The 18894-nt window shown below is 47.3% G+C and overlaps 1 protein-coding gene across 1 annotated transcript; it reads right to left on the reverse strand.

The window, feature by feature from the left end:
• Window positions 1–12924: 12924 nt before the first annotated feature.
• On the reverse strand, window positions 12925–14352 carry LOC109765205 (mitogen-activated protein kinase kinase kinase 18). Its single transcript, XM_020324016.4, has one exon. The coding sequence runs from the start codon at window positions 14227–14229 to the stop codon at window positions 12940–12942; it is 1290 nt and encodes a 429-aa protein (XP_020179605.1). The 5' UTR covers window positions 14230–14352; the 3' UTR covers window positions 12925–12939.
• Between the last annotated feature and the right edge of the window lie 4542 nt (window positions 14353–18894).

Consider the following 18894-nt stretch of genomic DNA (forward strand, 5'->3'; position numbering starts at 1 on the left):
TTGAGCATAGTTATGAGAATATCTAGGTATGATCATGTATATAGGCATCACGTCCGAGACAAGTAGACCGACTCCTGCCTGCATCTACTACTATTACTCCACACATCGACCGCTATCCAGCATGCATCTAGAGTATTAAGTTCATAAGAAAAGAGTAACGCTTTAAGTAAGATGACATGATGTAGAGGGATAAACTCATGCAATATGATATAAACCCCATCTTGTTATCCTCGATGACAACAATACAATACGTGCCTTGCTGCCCCTACTGTCACTGGGAAAGGACACCGCAAGATTGAACCCAAAGCTAAGCACTTCTCCCATTGCAAGAAAGATCAATCTAGTAGGCCAAACCAAACTGATAATTCGAAGAGACTTGCAAACATAACAAATCATACATAAAAGAATTCAGAGAAGATTCAAGTATTGTTCATAGATAATCTTGATCATAAACCCACAATTCATCGGATCTCGACAAACACACCGCAAAAAGAATTACATCGAATAGATCTCCAAGAAGATCGAGGAGAACTTTGTATTGAGATCCAAAGAGAGAGAAGAAGCCATCTAGCTAATAACTATGGACCCGAAGGTCTGAGGTAAACTACCCACACATCATCGGAGAGGCTATGGTGTTGATGTAGAAGCCCTCCGTGATCGATGCCCCCTCCGGCGGAGCTCCGGAAAAGGCCCCAAGATGGGATCTCACGGGTACAGAAGGTTGCGGCGGTGGAATTAGGTTTTTGGCTCCGTATCTGGTAGTTTGGGGGTACGTAGGTATATATAGGAGGAAGAAGTACGTCAGTGGAGCAACATGGGGCCCACGAGGGTGGAGGGCGCGCCCAGAGGGGTAGGCGCGCCCCTCTACCTCGTGCCCTCCTGGTTGATGTCTTGACGTAGGGTCCAAGTCCTCTGGATCACGTTCGTTCCAAAAATCACGTTCCCGAAGGTTTCATTCCATTTGGACTCCGTTTGATATTCTTTTTCTGCGAAACTCTGAAATAGGCAAAAAACAGCAATTCTGGGCTGGGCCTCCGGTTAATAGGTTAGTCCCAAAAATAATATAGATGTGTGTAATAAAGCCCAATAATGTCCAAAACAGAATATAATATAGCATGGAACAATAAAAAATTATAGATACGTTGGAGACGTATCACGTTTGTTCCAAAAATCACTCTCCCTAAGGTTTCATTCCATTTGGATTCCGTTTGATATTCCTTTTCCGCGAAACACTGAAATAGGCAAAAAACAGCAATTTGCACTGGTCCTTTGGTTAGTTGGTTAGTCCCAAAAATAATATAAAAGTGTATAATAAAGCCCATTAAACATCCAAAACAGCTAATATAATAGCATGGAACAATCAAAAATTATAGATACGACGCGTAACAGTGTCAATTAATCAAATTACTTAAGAACTCCCACTTAAATAGACATCCCTCAAGTCATCTAAGTGATACGTGATCCAAATCAACTAACCCATGTCCGATCATCACGTGAGATGGGGTAGTCATTAATGGTGAACATCTCTATGTTGATCATATCTACTATATGATTCATGTTCGACCTTTCGGTCTTTAGTGTTCTGAGGCCATGTATGTACATGCTAGGCTCATCAAGTTTAACCCAAGTATTCTGCATGTGCAAAATTGTCTTGCACCCGTTGTATGTGAACGTAGAGTCTATCACACCCGATCATCACGTGGTGTCTCAACACGAAGAACTGTAGCAACGGTGCATACTCAGGGAGAACACTTTTACCTTGAAATTTAGTGAAGGGGTCATCTTATAATGCTACCTCCGTACTAAGCAAAATAAGATGCATAAAAGATCAACATCACATGCAATCAAAATATGTGACATGATATGTCCATCACCATCTCGTCGTGATGTCCATTGTCACCGGCTCGACACCTTGATCTCCATTGTTGCGTCGTGGTCGTCTCGCCAACTATTGCTTCTACAACTATTGCTAACTCATAGCGATAAAGTAAAGCAATTACATGGCGTATGCATTTCATACAATAAAGAGACAATCATATGGCTCCTGCCGGTTGCCAGATATATTACAAAACATGATCATCTCATACAATAACGTATATCTCATCATGTCTTGACCATATCACATCACAACATGCCCTGCAAAAACAAGTTAGACGTCCTCTACTTTATTGTTGCAAGTTTTACGTGGCTGCTACGGGCTTCTAGCAAGAACCGTTCTTACCTACGCATAAAACCACAGCGGTGTTTCATCAAGTTTGCTGTTTTAACCTTCTTCAAGAACCGGCCGCGGCCAAATTCGATTCAACTAAAGTAGGAGAAATAGACACCCGCCAGCCACCTTTATGCAAAACTAGTTGCATGTCAGTCGGTGGAACCGGTCTCATGTGCGTGGACATGTAAGGTTGGTCCGGGGCGCTTCATCCCACAATACCGCCGAATCAAAATAAGACGTTGGTGGTAAGCAGTATGACTATCACCGCCCATAACTCTTTGTGTTCTACTCGTGCATACATTTACGCATAAACCTGGCTCATGATGCCACTGTTGGGGAACGTTGCATGGAAAACAAAAAAAATTCTACGCACACGCAAGGATCTATCCATGGAGATGCATAGCAACGAGGGGAGAGTGTGTCTACGTACCCTCGTAGACCGTAACCGGAAGAGTCTCACAACGCTGTTGATGTAGTCGAACTTTCTTCGCGCTCCAACCGATCTAGTACCAAACGCACGGCACCTCCGCATTCTCCACACGTTTAGCTCAGTGACGTCCTCCACCTTCTTGATCCAGCAATACGGCGAGGTAGTAGATGAGTTCCGGCAACACGACGGTGTCATGACGGTGATGGTGATGTGATCTCCGCAGGGTTTTTCCTAAGCACTACGAAAATATGACCGAGGGAGTAAACGGTGGACGGGGGCGCCGCACACGGCTAAGACAATGTTGTGTCCTTGTGTGGCGCCCCCTCCCCACATATATATAGGTGGGATGGGAGGAGGCAGCCGCTAGGGCACCCCAAGAGACATGGCGGCAGCCCTAGGGCTGGTGCCTTGCCCTGCGCCCCCCCCCCCCCTTTCCTTATTTGGACATGAGGGGGAAAGGAAAGGGAGATGGCTGCCTTAGGGCGCCTCCCCTTTCCTTCCCTCCCTCCTTTGGTGCATGGGCAGGGGGTAGAGGGGCGCACCAGCCCATTGTGGTCTGGTGTGCTCTTCCCCTTTTGGCCCATAAGGCCCAAAAACCTACCGGGGCTGCCCGGAACCCCTTCCGGTGACCCGATAAGTACCCGGTACCACCCGAAATACTTCCGGTGTCCAAACACCGTCCTATATATCAATCTTTACCACTAAACCATTTTGAGACTCCTCATCATGTCTGTGATCTCATCTGGGACTCCGAACAACATTCGGTCACCAAATCACATAACTCATATAATACTATATCGTCACCGAACGTTAAGCGTGCGGACCCTACGGGTTCGAGAACTATGTAGACATGACCGAGACACCTCTAGACATGACCGAGACACCTCTCCGGTCAATAACCAATAGCGGAACCTGGATGCCCATATTGGCTCCTACATATTCTACTAAGATCTTTATCGGTCGAACCGTTATGACAACATATGTAATTCCCTTTGTCCATCGGCATGTTACTTGCCCGAGATTCGATCGTCGGTATCTTCATACCTAGTTCAATCTTGTTATCGGCAAGTCTCTTTACTCGTTCTGTAATACATCACCTTGTGACTAACTCCTTCGTCGTTTGCTTGCAAGCTTATGATGTGTATTACCGAGAGGGCCCAGAGATACCTCTCTGATACTCGGAGTGACAAATCCTAATCTCGATCTATGCCAACTCAACAAACACCTTCGGAGATACCTGTAGAGCATCTTTATGATCACCCAGTTACATTGTGACGTTTGATAGCACACAAGGCATTCCTCCGGTATCCGGGAGTTGCATAATCTCATAGTCGAAGGAATATGTATTTGACATGAAGAAAGCAATAGTAATAAAACTGAACGATCATTATGCTAAGATAAAGGATGGGTCTTGTCCATCACATCAATATCCTAATGATGTGATCCCGTTATCAAATGACAACTCATGTCCATGGTGAGGAAATCTTAACCATCTTTGATCAACGAGCTAGTCAAGTAGAGTCTCACTAGGGACATGGTGTTTGTCTATGTATTCACACATGTATTTAGGTTTCCGATTAATACAATTCTAGCATGAATAATAAACCTTTATCATGAATAAGGAAATATAAAATAACAACTTTATTATTGCCTCTAGGGCATATTTCCTTCAGATTGAGCACCGCAAGATTGAACCCATCACAAAGTACCTCTCCCATTGCAAGAAAAATCAATCTAGTTGGCCAAATTAAACGTATAGATCAGAGAGAAATACAATGCTATAATAATCGCGCATAAAATAATTCAGAGAAGACTTAATTAATATTCATGAATAATCTGATCATAAACCCACAATTCATCGGATCCCAACAAAAACACCGCAAAATAAGATTACATCGAATAGAACTCCAAGAACATCAAGGAGAACACTGTATTGAAGATCAAAGAGAGAGAAGAAGCCATCTAGCTACTAACTATGGACCCGTAGGTCTATGGTGAACTACTCACGCATCATCAGAAGGGTAGCAAGAATGATCTAGAAGCCCTCCGTGATCGATTCCCCCTCCGACAGGGTGCCGAAAAAGGCCTCCAGATGGGACCGTGGAAGAACAGAAACTTGCGGCGGTGGAAAAAGTGTTTCGGGTAGCTCTCTGATGTATTGGGAATTTATAGAGGTGGCATTAGGTCAGGAGGTGCTGCGAGGGGCCCACAAGCCTGGGGAGCGCGCCCCATGAGCTTGTCGCTTCCTCGCAACTCCTCAAGTCTTCTCCGGAACCTTCGTGAGTCCCTTCTGGTTTAGAAAAATTAATCCAAAGTTTTTCTCCGTTTGGACTCTGTTTGATATTGATTTTCTGAAAAGCCAAAAACAACAACTCGCACCGGGCACTAGGTTAATAGATTAGTCCCAAAAAATGATCTAAAATTGCATATAAAACATACAAGATTGATACTATAATAGCATGGAACAATCATAAATTATACATACGTTGGAGACGAATCAGTTTACCATCAAGGTTTGCACATGCATGGTCCTTTGGCTAATAGCACATTATTGTGCAATTGCAGGAATCATTTTAATATTTAGGTTTTTAACAGTTTGGTCCTGCACATGTAAGTCCTGTTGTCGGAGGTTTAGACCCAATGTTCGACCCATTTTGCATATGGGAAAATGAGATGTCCATGAATATTGGTCAAGTCAAGAAACTCAGAAAGATTGTTAGGATAAAGAAACTGGTGATGAATAACAGCAAGATCTTTATTTGCACAATGAAGAAGACATCAACGAACTATAGAATCGTACTAACTCTTTTACCTTGTTTCATTCATTTGCGTCATTTCAAAATTTAGAATAGATATTTATGCATATCCTTGTTTTCAGTCCTTTCCGAAGCAGTTCATCGATGATTACCTCTCAAACCATCTGCATGGTTGAGAGGCGAGGAAGGTATTCATTCAACACTCACTGTACAATATTGAAGTCTTCCTCAAGAGGACGAAGGTTAGGTGGGCAATTATCCATATCCACTGGCCCAAAGTTGCAAGGACATTCAACATCACTGAAGGCTCAATATTCGCCTTCCCCTTCAGCAGTTTTCTAGATGAGATTCATCTGTCTATTTACCGTGTATGATGATACTTTCCGAAGGTTTTATATGTTTCATGTGCAACTTGGTGTTGTTGTGTAATGGCATAGCTAGCTATATGCCTATAAGGTGTAACTAAGTGCTGAAGCTATCTGGTGATGTACTCTAATGTAATTCAATTAAGAAATCCTGGTTGATGTAATACGGATATGAAATATATGGTGTGTTTGATATAAAATGTCAATTTGATTACTAAATGGCTTATCAATAATAGGCTAATTAGCCTTCTTATTGGGTTTTTCTATTGCAGACGATTTCTCAGACAACACCGTGGGCGACTAATAACCCATAAGTATAGAGGATCGCAATAGTTTTCGAGGCTAGAGTATTCAACCCAAATTTATTGATTCGACACAAGGGGAGCCAAAGAATATTTGTAAGTATTAGCAGTTGAGTTGTCAATTCAACCACACATGGAGATTAAATATCTGCAGCAAAGTGATCAGTAGCATAGTAATATGATAGTTTTGATAGCAGTGGTAATAGTAGCAATGGTGACGGTAACAGCAGTAACAGTTTTGTAGCAGCTGTAACAGTAGCAAAAGCAATAGTAACTTAGCAAGAGCAATATGTGGAAAACTCGTAGGCATTGGATCAGTGAATTCGTTGGATAATATTCATCATATAACAATCATAACATAGGGAGACATAGAACTAGCTCCAGTTCATAAATATAATGCAGAAGTGTATTCCGTAATAGCCATACGTGCTAATGAAAAAGAAATTGCATGACATATTTTGTCCTAACCTCCCGTGGCAGCGGGGTTCAATAGGAAACTAAGGGATATTAAGGCCTCCTTTTAATAGAGAACCGGAACAAAGCATTAACACATAGTGAATACATGAACTCCTCAAACTACGGTCATCACCGGAAAGTATCCCAATTACTGTCACCATGGGGTTTACGGATCATAACACGTAGCAGGTGCATCTGACTTGCAAGATTGGATCTAGAACATAGATATAATGGTGAAAACATAAATGGTTCAAATCTGAAATCATGGCACTCGGGCCCTAGTGACAAGCATTAAGCATACCAACATCATAGCAACATCAATCTCAGAACATAGTGGATACTAGGGATCAAGCCCTAACAAAACTAACTCGATTACATGATGAATCTCATCCAACTCCTCACTGACCAGCAAGCCTACGAAGGAATTACTCACTCCCGGTGGGGAGCATCATGAAATTGGTGATAGAGGATGGTTGGTGATGACGAAGACCGAAGATCCCCCTCTCCGGAGCCCCGAACGGGCTCCAGATCTGGCCTCCCAATGAAGAACAGGTGGCAGTGGCTCCGTATCGTAAAACGCGATGAAACTTCCTCTCCTATTTTTTCTGGAAAAATAGGATTTTATAGTGTCGGAGTTAGGGTCAGCGGAGCCCCGAGGGCTCCACCACCCACCAGGGCGTGCCAGAGGGGGTTGGCGCGCCCTGGTGTCTTGTGGGCAGCCAGCCCCCCTCCCTCCAGTGGGTCTTGGTTCCAATATTTTTTATTTATTGGGAAATAATTCTCCAAAAAGTTTCGTCCAAATCCGAGAACTTGTATTTCTGCAGAAAAACAACACCACGGTAGTTCTGCTGAAAACAACGTCAGTCCGGGCTAGTTTCATTCAAATCATGCAAATTAGAGTCCAAAACAAGAGCAAAAGCCTTAGGAAAAGTAGATACGATGGAGAAGCATCAGCGATGAACTCAAACAACCCACACAGTTTTTAGAAAGTAGGCGTGTTGGATCAATGAACAATCACACACGGCTTCCGCCCAACAAATGTTTGCGTTAGGCCACCTTGCACAAATGTTTCCACATAAAAAATTGTGTGTGATATACATACGAACGGAAACATTTGTTTGCGATTCACTGTGTGAGATGTACATACAAACAGAAACGATTGGACGTGTATAATTGTCTACGATGGCTCGCCCGATCGCACACGAGCTCTTTTTGCCCCACGTGTGTGACTGGAGGACCTATCACCGACGGTTTCTAGGTCGTGTCAGAAGGACCCCCTATCGCACACACAGGCAAGGCGACGGTTTAAAACTCTGTCGCTGAAAGGGGGTAAAAATCGTTTGCACAACACGTCTCTGCACTAGTGTATTATAATCATCGAGTTACACATTCCTACCATGCAGCACATTCCTTGTATTGCTCTGATCGTGGAGTAGGAGCTAGAAAAAAATTCTTGTGTCTGAGTCAGCGGGAAGTGTTCCCGAGTTGTCTGAAAATGTTGTGAGAAGTATTGGCACCAATCAAGAGTTTGTATATCTTCAGAGAGGAATAACGACCAGAAGTCCATGGGTAATACCTTTTTGACGGTGTCCTGGACTAGGGGGTGATAACCTGTACGGCTCATAGTCCATGGGTCGGACTTATGGCCCGCCAATCATTAAAAGGAAGGACTCCGGAAGCTGTGAACCTCAGCGTAACCAAGATGGAAATCTCTGAATACTTGGCGTGTACTTCAAGGATAGCTCAATACCCGGCATGATGGCAGCCGACCATGTGTGTAACCTAGGTACCCCAGGTGGATATGTAAGCCGGGGAGTTTAGTTTGTAGAGGCACGATTACCAACCTTAGAGTTTAGCACACGATCATACGATCTCGAGGTAGATCAACTTGTACTCTATACTCCATCACATCAATATAATCAAGCAGGACGTAGGGTTTTACCTCTTTGAGATGGCCTGAGCCTGGGTAGACATCATCTCATGTTTCCCCCCTGTTAGCATCGTTCCAAGACCACCACCTCGGGCCCCCTACCCGAGGTTTGCCAGTTTTAGCGCCGACATTGGTGGCCCATGCAGGTCCCGTTGTATGGTCGAAAGGTACCAATGGCTTGTCTTCATATCAACTCCGACATCGGCCGTGGTGATGTCTTCGTCCTCAGCCAGCAATGTTTTTATTCGGCAACATCCTCCTTCACGTTGATTCGTCCGGACGCCTTGGCCAAGTCAAAAACCTAGCCCCAGATCAGATCATTAGGGGTCTCTTTGATTCAAAAGATTTTCATACGATCTTTGAAGGATTAGAATCCTTAGGAATTTTTCCTATGTTGATCGTTTGATTCGTAGGATTGAATCCTGTAGGAATTTTTTCCTAAGGATTCATTTGTACTGCATTTTATAGGAATTCTAACATCAACTCAAACCTCTTGGAAGAAATCCTTTGTTTTTTCCTTGACACAATCAAACAAACTCAAATCCTAAGGGATCCAATGGACATGCTATTCCAATCCTGCGTTTTTTCTATTCCCGTGTTTTTGCAATCCTGTGAATCAAACGATCAACATAGGAAAAACAATCTGTGGCATAAGCATATCCTAGGATTATGGCAAACGGGCAACCATCCAAGCCCTAAAACACAGTTTTAGAGAACTCCACAGAAATATCATATTTCTAGATTTCTCTACTATTTCCCATGAACCATGTCCAATGTTTTTTTAGAGTGTCCATTGCACATATCTAATTTATACTCCCTCCGTGTCATAATATAAGACGTTTTTTGATACTACACTAGTGTTAGAAAACGTCTTACATTACGGGACGGGTAGTAGATATTTTCTACTACACCAAAATATCCTGCTCTAGAACTTTCCATAATTCTAGAGTTGTCTCTAAATCTTTCATAATTCTAGAGTTATTTCTAAATCTCTCCACCATGGTTAATCATGTAGCTTGTAGAGTTTTTTTTTCCAAAAATATCCTCCTTTATCATGAAATATTCCATAATATTCTACAAGCTTCTTGCTTGGCAGCATTACCCATATCTCTAGAACCTTCCAAGCATGCATTGCATTTCTCAACGGTAATGCAAAGGGACGAAAGATATGCTTTTGTCTAACAATAACAGGTCACACTGATTGAACTGTCGCCGAACTGGCTACTTGTGGGTAGTAGAACAGCCGTGTGCAACGACATAGATCGAAGGCATGGTGCTAGTCCGGACAATAAACGTGGAAGTAGCTTGGTTGATCTACAAAAAGGAGGATGCGATCTTAAACCATGTGCAAATGCAAGCGTCGCAGGCAGGCAGCATTGCATCACACATGCCAGCTTGACAGGTTAGAGTTAGGCGGTAGCTGTACATGTCATGAGAGCAACCTGCTCCTGTCCTCGGCGTCGGCGCGTGATTCAGTCGATTCATCAAGAGGAAACAAACAAACCGTTCGTAGCCGCGCGAGAGAGATATCACCTATCCAGTGGACCTGGCAACGAGCATAGCAAGCATGTTAGGTCGCCGCGATTAAAAAGTCATGGCTTCTTTCACTTGGACATCTTTAAGATCCATAGACACCTGCACGTTCGCTTGATCCATCCCCCATGGCGGGTTCATTGATCTGCACCTTTTTTTGAGCTACGGCACTTGACGCCGAGATGCTGAACCATTCAGCGCCGCGAATTGTTGGGCCTGATGATCCTAGGTCCGGCACATGCGTGGACAAATCAAACGTGCCTCGGCGACCATGTGGCGCGCCAAGCCTTAGAAAGTTAGAATAGAACAGAGCAGAGCATGCTCTGCTCTCAAGTCCGTCTAGTCTATTATAAGCTCCTCTGGATATCCTTGGCATCGCTCGTCAACCGTACAATAAGAAGTTGTGCACATGTTTTGTTAGAGTAACATATATACACCATATATGCATGTCGCGAGAGGCATGCGCGGTTATTAAAACATTTTGTGCTCGTTGTTTGTTCAGAAGTCCAAAAACGCGACCGCGTGGCTAAATTTACCGAGACCGTCCCGAGTTGGCCGTGCCCCGGCGTTTCATACCGGAGTTGACTGAGAAAGACCAAGGACACACGACAAAATAGCAGCATGCATGCATGCACAAGCACAGGAAAGACTAGCGCGAGACCACTGGGCCACCGGTCCACGGTCTGTATGTAAACGGCACGAGCCGAATTACGAAACTGCGTGCCCTGCAGTGCTCCACCGGACGCCCGCCGTGGTTGGCGCGCTACCGGCCGGGCACGTCGCCGTCGTTTCGTCCAACTCTGAAAGCCCGAATCGTCATCTTCTCTCTCAGAGAAAGAAAAACGCACGGATTTGGTCCTTCGATTCTTCTCCGATTCAGAGAGGAAGAGGAGGCGTAAGCACCGACGCAGTGTAGCGTGCAGAGTGACCGAAGCGGCAGTTGGGCACGGCAGAGTGACCCCGACATGCGTTTGTCTCTCGCCGAGCTATTTTGTTTACTCGACCTGGTCCCACCAGTCAGGTTTAACACTACTTGTGTTGCTTGTTGCTTGCTGATGCTAGATGAACTGAAACCACGTTCATGCACCTGTACAGTACAGGTAGAAGCGCATCTACTCTTTGGGCTATGTTGATTACTATACTTGACCACGGTGGCCGGGTGGGTGGGAACTAGGAGGAAGGTTCTGCCTGATCTGAAGCCGAGCAAGGCGAGACGGAAGAAAGACTTCCCCGGCGGCGGACCGGCGGGTTGGCGTCACAGCGGGCGTCACGCAGCACCATGCCGTACATACACAACCACGTTTCGCAGCGGCACACCAACGCCACCCAGTTACTGTAGTATCAGAAGCACAATTATTCGGTTATTCTCATCCCAGATAAGAACAAGGCCTTTCTTTTTTCCTGAAAAAGAGAGTTGCACGTCATCCCATTATCAGAGACAGAAAACCACGAGTTGTCAAGTTCGCTGTACACAGAAAGAGAACCACACTAAATTCAGTAAATAAATCAGGCTAGCAGTTTCAACCATGCTCGTTTTCGTGAAAAACAGATCGCAGATTCACAAACGCCGGTCTACCTCTTCTCTTGATACCAAAATGTCAGGTGGAAATGCGACACCTCGTCTGGATCCCCACTTGAGATAGTACTAGTACAACTACACAAGAGTGACGTCAGCGGTGAGATGTGGCGATCGCATGGCTGACATACGCACGGGATTCTTGCTGCTCAACCGCCTGATGTGCAGGTCAAATCTTGGGTGTTGAGATCGTTAAGCAGAAAGATCGTTGTGTTGACTTTGGACGCGAGCCACCTAACAATACGGTTGGGTACCGCACTGCCTTGCCTTCCTAAGTTCTAGAGGCAGGCAACGCTGGCGTTGCAGCTGGAGAAGCACCAAAGCGCCCCCAGTCAGAAAAGAAAAATGAATGGAAGAAGCAGCAATAAGGTTGTCACTCGCCAGCAGAAATGCCAAGGTAGTTGGCTCACAGCAAGGTTGTTGAAAAAAGAAGATCCAGATGCTGTATCGGCGACCAAATTCTTTTACAGCATGACGAATGCACCCTTTTGGAACCCAGTGTGCGGAAACAAATACAGATTTCACGATTCGCAAAATGAAGAAAAAAAACATTTTAGGGCTTCACGGCACACCTTTTGGCCTTTCATGTCGGGGAAAGGAAAACCGGATGAACCAGAGGAGCCGAGATAAGTGCGTACGGCTGCCACTTGGACAAGCAAGCTGCAAGAGCTGCAAAATCTAGAAACGTGGACACAAGTCTCACGAAAGAGCTTTCCGAGGATTCCGGACGCGTGTCACGGTAAGCAAACCTTGAGGATTTGAACAAGCTCACTCTCAACCCATCCCTACTTCCACGTGTGGCAAACATCAAACGTGTACGGCAACTTTCTCTCTGCACTGTCTGAGAAGAACACCTGGGCGTTCGGAGCACGCCGCCACTTGGCCATCGCTCGGAGACGCGGCCGCATGGCGATATGTCCCAACTCCCAAGCCTTTGGTCTTGTAGCTTCAGCCAGTGTCACAAGACTCCCCGTTGACCAGATCTCTGTTAGTCACTAAGATAAGAGGCCGTTTAGAAGAAGTGCGGTCTAATCAGGCCTACTCATCGATCGGTTTATCTTGTTTTATTATGGTCTTCTCTTTGCTGCTCAGCATTGCATTCCTAACTGGAAACTGACGGAGAAGTGCACAAGCCAATAAAGGATAAAGAAGGATCCAAGTGTGTCGAACGGGGAGTGGCCTTCTCTAACATCATCTAGCAACCCCTTTTGGCATGGATGGCCCCATGAGATGAGACACGGGAGGAGAAGATAGACATATGCTACTCCTACTCCTACTCCATGCTAACCCGCCCAGTGATCCTCCGTGGGTCATGCATATCTCTAGTCTAGAGCAAACGTTTCTGGAATCGTCACGCCACGATAGTTCGGCGGAAACAATTAAGCGCGCACACAAGGGATTGAAATGGGGACAGTAATAGTTATAGTTCGATGCAATAACGCTTCTGTTATTTCACTTTCATCAAGGAAGGCACTGTTCACAGGAAATACAGGTGGGTCACTGAAGAGGCCCGAACAAAAGTCATTCTGCTGCTCAGCTGAGAGAGTAGTTAATCCTACAGTGCCAACACGATCGGTATCCTCCACGTATGCAGACCCGGAGAGTTCGGCCTCCGTTGCAAACGCTTCTTCGCCCGACGATGCGCGCTCGTCCTCGGCGGCGGCATCGCAAGCTCCACGGCTCTCGTTGAGCACGTCGATCCAGCCTTCGTCTGAACTCCAGTCCGGGAATGCCGAGGAAGGGGATGCCAATGCTCTGATCCTCTCGGCGGGGCTCTCTGCAATGCCTTCGTCGTTGTCTTCGGTGTCGGACTCCCAGAGCGCCGCGTCCAGCGTGCTCTTGGGGGACACCCATTTGGTCGCCGCCTCCTCCGGCTTCACGCCGCAGCCGGCGGATGCCAGGAACGGGTGCTCCAGCAGCTGCGCCGCCGTGCACCGGTCGCGGGCGTCTCTCGCGAAGCACATGGCCAGGAAGTGCTTCGCCTCTGCGGACAGCCACGCGGGCACCTCCGGCACGGCGTCCGTGTAGCCGATCCGGTGCATCGCCGCGAGGACGTCGTCCATGTCGCTCCACGGGGCGCGGCCGGTGGCCATCTCGAGGACGGTGCAGCCCAGCGCCCAGACGTCGGCCGCGGGGCCCTGCTCCTCGCCCCGCGCCACCTCCGGCGCCATGAACGCGGGCGTGCCCCCGATGGGCCGATCGAAAGAGCCCACCGCCCTCGCGCACCCGAAGTCCGCGATCTTCGCCCGGCCGTCGGCGCCGACCACGACGTTTCTCCCCTTCACGTCCCCGTGGACGAGGGACCTCCCGTGGAGGTACGCCAGGCCTCTGGCCACGTCGGCGGCGTACGCCCGGACGGCGCACTCCTCGAGCCGGCCGCCGCTCCTCGCGGCGACGTCGGCGACCGAGCCGCCGGGCGCGAACTCGAGGAAGAGCTGACACTCGCCGGCGGCGGCGCGGAAGCCGAGGCAGGGCAGGACGTGCGGCGAGCTGAGGCCGGACAGGATGTCGCCCTCGCGCCGGAGCTGGTCCGCGGCGGCCGCGGGCGCCGACTTGACGGCGAAGAGCGCGCCCGAGAGGTCGTCGGCGGCGAGGGACACCACGGCGCCGGACGCGCCGCGGCCGAGCGTGCGGACGCGTGTCCAGCTGCCGCCGACCGCCGCCTCCATTTCTTTCTCGGCGCTCGTTTCTTGCAGGCAGGCAGGAGGTATTTCGAAATTGTGGTGGCTGCGAGTTGTTGGCTCGCTCGATTGGTTTCCCTTCTGCGATTTGATTTGAAGTGGAGAGCTCGGGCTCGGCGTGGGATGATATATGGCGGGGCCGGAAAAGACAGGTGGCGTGGCGTGGCTTCGATTAAGATCCGTACCAATTCCGCGGTGTGGTGTGAAAAGCATGGGCCGAGCTGCGCGAGGAAACGGGAGGGTGGGCGTTGACGGGACACTGTCGCGTGGGCCGGGCGGGTCGGAGGCACCGTCAACGTGGCCTCATTTCGCTGCACGTGGGGGATTTGCTGAATTGGGTTCCGGGAGCGGGGTGAGCAGATGGAAAACGGCGTCAAATTGGGCAGGACCGCAGGAGGCTGGGAGAGCTCCTGTCTCTCTCGCGCGATCGAGCGAAGCTTCTTCAGCCGCGTCATCGCTTCTCTCATGCTCGATGCTCTCATTGCTTCTCTCATGGTCTCTCAAATTCTTCTACTCCCTCCGTTCCCAAATATAAGTCTTTCTAAACATTTTAACAAGTGATTACATACAGAGCAAAATGAGTGAATCTATACTCTAAAATATGTCTACATACATTCGTATGTTGTAGTTCATTTAAAATGACTAAAAAGACTTATGTTTAAAAACGGAAGGAGTATAAGACTAGAAGAACGCCCGTGTGTTGCAACGGGCCACATTAACTTTAAAAGTTCAATATCAATTATGTTAATATTACATTTAATATTCTCATACATATTAAGTGACAGTGACGGCCTTTTTTACCATCAAATTCTCACACACACCCTCTCCCTCCCTCCTCCTCACTCTCTCTCCCCCTCTCCCCCCCTCTCTCTCTAACACACACACACATATCTATCTTATTGGGTACGAGATCATAATCCATCTATTTCACACGCACACGCGCTAGTGCATAACAATATGGATTATGTGTATTATATTTGCCACCACAACTGAGGGAATTAATTTCATGTAATCGGCTAGCCACAGCTCCATGACAAACAATAAATCTAAGTTCTCAGCGTTATTTTTATGTAACATTGGCGAGAGGTAAACGACACCCCGAGCTCCCATGTCTTCCCCTAGGGCGTCATTGACACCGCCATGATCTCCTCTTGCCTTTCCCCTGTTTCCCCTCTCGTTTGCTCTCGTTAGGTATTTCGCCATGGCCGAGAACCGCCGTCCGCCATGGCCATTGCAGGGATAGCCACCGAGCTCCTCGGATTGACCCCGTGGCACATGCCCGCTCCTATGCACGCCCATGCCCGAGCCTGCCGCTCTTCTTCCGCGCCCGCGGGCCACTCCCTCTCCATGCCCACGCCCGTGCTACACCGCGTCGGTCGCGCCCGCCGCTGCCGTCGCGCTCGTCGCAGCCACCGCACCACTGTGCCCGGCGCGACACACACCCTGGCCGCGCGCCACACTCTCGCTGGCTGCGCTCGCCCCGTGTGCCGCCGCCTATCCCTTCACTCGCCCCGCTGTCGCGCCCCTGCCTCGCGCCGCCTCCAGTCGTGGCCATCTTCTGCCGGCCGCCCCTCAGCCACGCCGGCCGCATCTCTGCCCTCCACCGTCGGCCCCTCGCCTCGCCTGCTGCGTGCTGCTTCCTGCTGCTCTACCGCTGGTACGCTGTTGCGCCATGCCCTCGACACCACCGTGGACAAATGTGGCGGAGGGATTGTTAATGGAGTACGAGAAGGAGGTGCCGAAGAAGGTGTGGAGAGGCAGGAGGTCTGGGGCGGTGTCACCTGGCTGTGGTGGAGGTGTTTATGCGAGAAGGAGCCGGAGTGGAAGGAGATGTCACAATTGGAAAGAATCGCAAAAAAAAAAATCATAATCCGGAGATCTCATTCCAAAAAAAAATGCTAATATCGATGGAGGGGTGATTTCCTTCAATAAGTGGAAAACATAGAAAATATTGGTTGTTATCAAGGAAAGGTAAAAATTTAAGAAAGTTAGGATTTTTGAACTGATTTCTATGCAAATGGGGGTTTATTGTTTGGTAATGTGATATCAGTACCTGCCCGTTTATGACGTGTCTGATTAGGAAAATTTGCAAATGTTAAGAAACTATTTATTGGGAGAAAAGTTGTGACGTGTCTGTTATTTGTTTCCTAAAACAAATTTCACTAATAAGAGAAATCAATTGATTTAGATAAGTTAGGAAAGTTAGATTAAGATGTATTATTTATTTCCTGAAAATTTGTTATTTGTTTTCTAAGATAAATTGAACCAATAAAAGGAATCGATTGATTTGCATAATTTAAGAAAGTTAGATCCGTGATTTGTTATACGTTAGGAAAGTTCTGGTTGTAATAAAGAGTGGGAGGGGGTGGTGGGAGGAGAGACGAAAAAACCAGCGAAAATAAACCGCGGAGACTATTCACCAGGGTGGGAGGGGGTGGTGGGAGGAGAGACGAAAAAAACCCAGCGAAAATAAACCGCGGAGACGATTCAACAACTCGTCCATTAGGAATAGAGATTATTGAATTAGCGAGGAAAAGATCGATCGCGAGCACTTTGTCATGAACATATATGACATATTGTTATATCTGTATGTTTTTAAGCACAAACCATAGATTAATTGTTCTACGATGGTTTCATTAAATAATAGTAGTAATATGCATAGGCAAAACAAAGAAAAAGATGAAAGATCCTCGCAAAAAAAGACGAAAGAAAAGAAGAAAGGTATCATAATGAGTGGAGAAAAAAATCTAACAAACTGAAATCGTGCTCCAAGATGAGAATTAATCCAATCCTTGACAGTTATCGTATGCTTTTGCTTGGTCATGTATACCAGAAGGGGTGGTTCTTTCTTGAGCATGTACTTATTTCTTGGAGTTTCTAAATGACACTTCTCTCGTGAATGCCTTATCGTTTCTTTGTTTCCAAATACTTCTGCAGCCAAGGATGTTAATGTACAGTCAATGAATTTAGGCAATTGTTGATGAGCAAGCAGAACATTATCATATATGGAAGTTCCTCTCTGCCTAGAGGGGATGGTGGTGGAGCGAATGTGCAATCCCAAAAAAAGATGTAGTGAAGTCTCTTCAGCTCCCTCATTGCAGAAAAGACAGTCATAGCAGTTTAAGTGCACAAATTTTCTATTGAGAAGATTCCTTGTGTTGACTCTATCAAGAAGCAACAATAAGAAGAAGAAAAATGTGCATTTTTCTGCTAGCACTTCTCCATAACCAATGTGCTGTCGTAGATGAGGTTTCAGCTGCTACCGTCGTTCATTAGCACTCTATGCAGCCGACATGCGTCCACTATGGGGTCGAGGACCAAAGCGGCTGGGCATCGGCTTAGATCGGCCACTGGCTGATGGTGTTGCTCGAATGTGATCGACGTGTCCAACCATGCGGCTGGACGTGTGCCTATCTCGGCGTGGCCGAGCTCGTGTAGAGCTCGTTTTCTTTGATTCCCCCATTTGTACGTTTGGTAAATCATGAGGACCTCGGCTTCGCCCGAGGACTTCGTTGAATGACTAATAGCGTGCCAATATGCGAGGAGGGCCTCGCCACCCGTAGCCACTTGTTTTACAACCCAACAGGCCCAAAGGCTGTGGGTTGGATTGGTGTTGAGCAAGACAGAGTGTATAGGGCACGGTTGGTCCAGCAGTCCGTCTAGGGCGGTCTAGGATCCCGTCTTTTTTCTTTTTCATGATGGTTCCCCTAGCACGGGGGCGCCTAGATGGCTTCCTTTGCCGTGTGGGGTCGGAGTTTTTTGAATTTCTTGATTGGATGGGTTCAGAATATTCATCTTGAGCCAGCGAGGCATCTTCAATGGCGCAAAATTTCAATACCAGTTCAGAGAGCTCGGAGAAAGTTTGAACTCGACGCCGAGTGAGAGAGTTTAGCACCCCCTTGTCATCACAATTATGACGGAAGGCGGTTAGCACTAATGTGTTAGGCCAGTTGGTTATACTGTTCTTGACGAACAAGAATCTCGACCAAAACTGTCGGTCTGTCTCCCCGGCTCGTTGTTTTATATAGATTAGGTCCCAGACATCGGGAGGCCCTGAATTACTTGGGCAATACTCGACATGGGGGTGGGTGGGATCAAAAATTTCAATCCAATCGGGGGGGAGGGGGACTCCAACGTGCCCCCGTGTTCCCTGGGGGAATAGTACATAGAGGGAGAGAGATCAAGGTTCGGCGTAACATCTGAGATGCACGCCTTCTCTGGCCAATCGATCTTGTGCTCGTCCCTCGAACAGGAGCTCGGGTCCGAGGTTTTCTTGAGTTGGATTCCCTCGGCCAAGCTAATCAAAGGAGGATAAAGCTCCAAGCAGAGTTCCCGATCGCGCCTTGCCACCTCAAAGGGGGAGTAGAACTTGGGATCCGTTGGGCCCTCAGATGGCTCATTGGTGCGGATGCTGCTAACGCGGCACTACGATCAGAGACCCTTCGACGAAACTGTGTGCGATGCAATAATCGCAAACGGTGGTGTAAAAAATCGTCAAAAAAGGTGCAAAACATTTGCGATGGCGACGCCATCAAACATGGTTCAGATTTTAGTTGTGTGTGCGATGCACGGCATACGGTTGATCCAGACGAACTGTTTGCGATTAGACAGAACAACAGAAACGAGCAGCCATATCAATGTGTGTGCGATATA

Source organism: Aegilops tauschii, chromosome 3, assembly GCF_002575655.3.
Source record: "Aegilops tauschii subsp. strangulata cultivar AL8/78 chromosome 3, Aet v6.0, whole genome shotgun sequence".
Lineage (NCBI taxonomy): Eukaryota > Viridiplantae > Streptophyta > Magnoliopsida > Poales > Poaceae > Aegilops > Aegilops tauschii.

What these genes read in the sequence shown, in the direction of transcription:
- LOC109765205 (XM_020324016.4), bottom strand. Translation starts at nt 14,229, where the DNA reads ATGGAGGCGGCGGTCGGCGGCAGCTGGACACGCGTCCGCACGCTCGGC.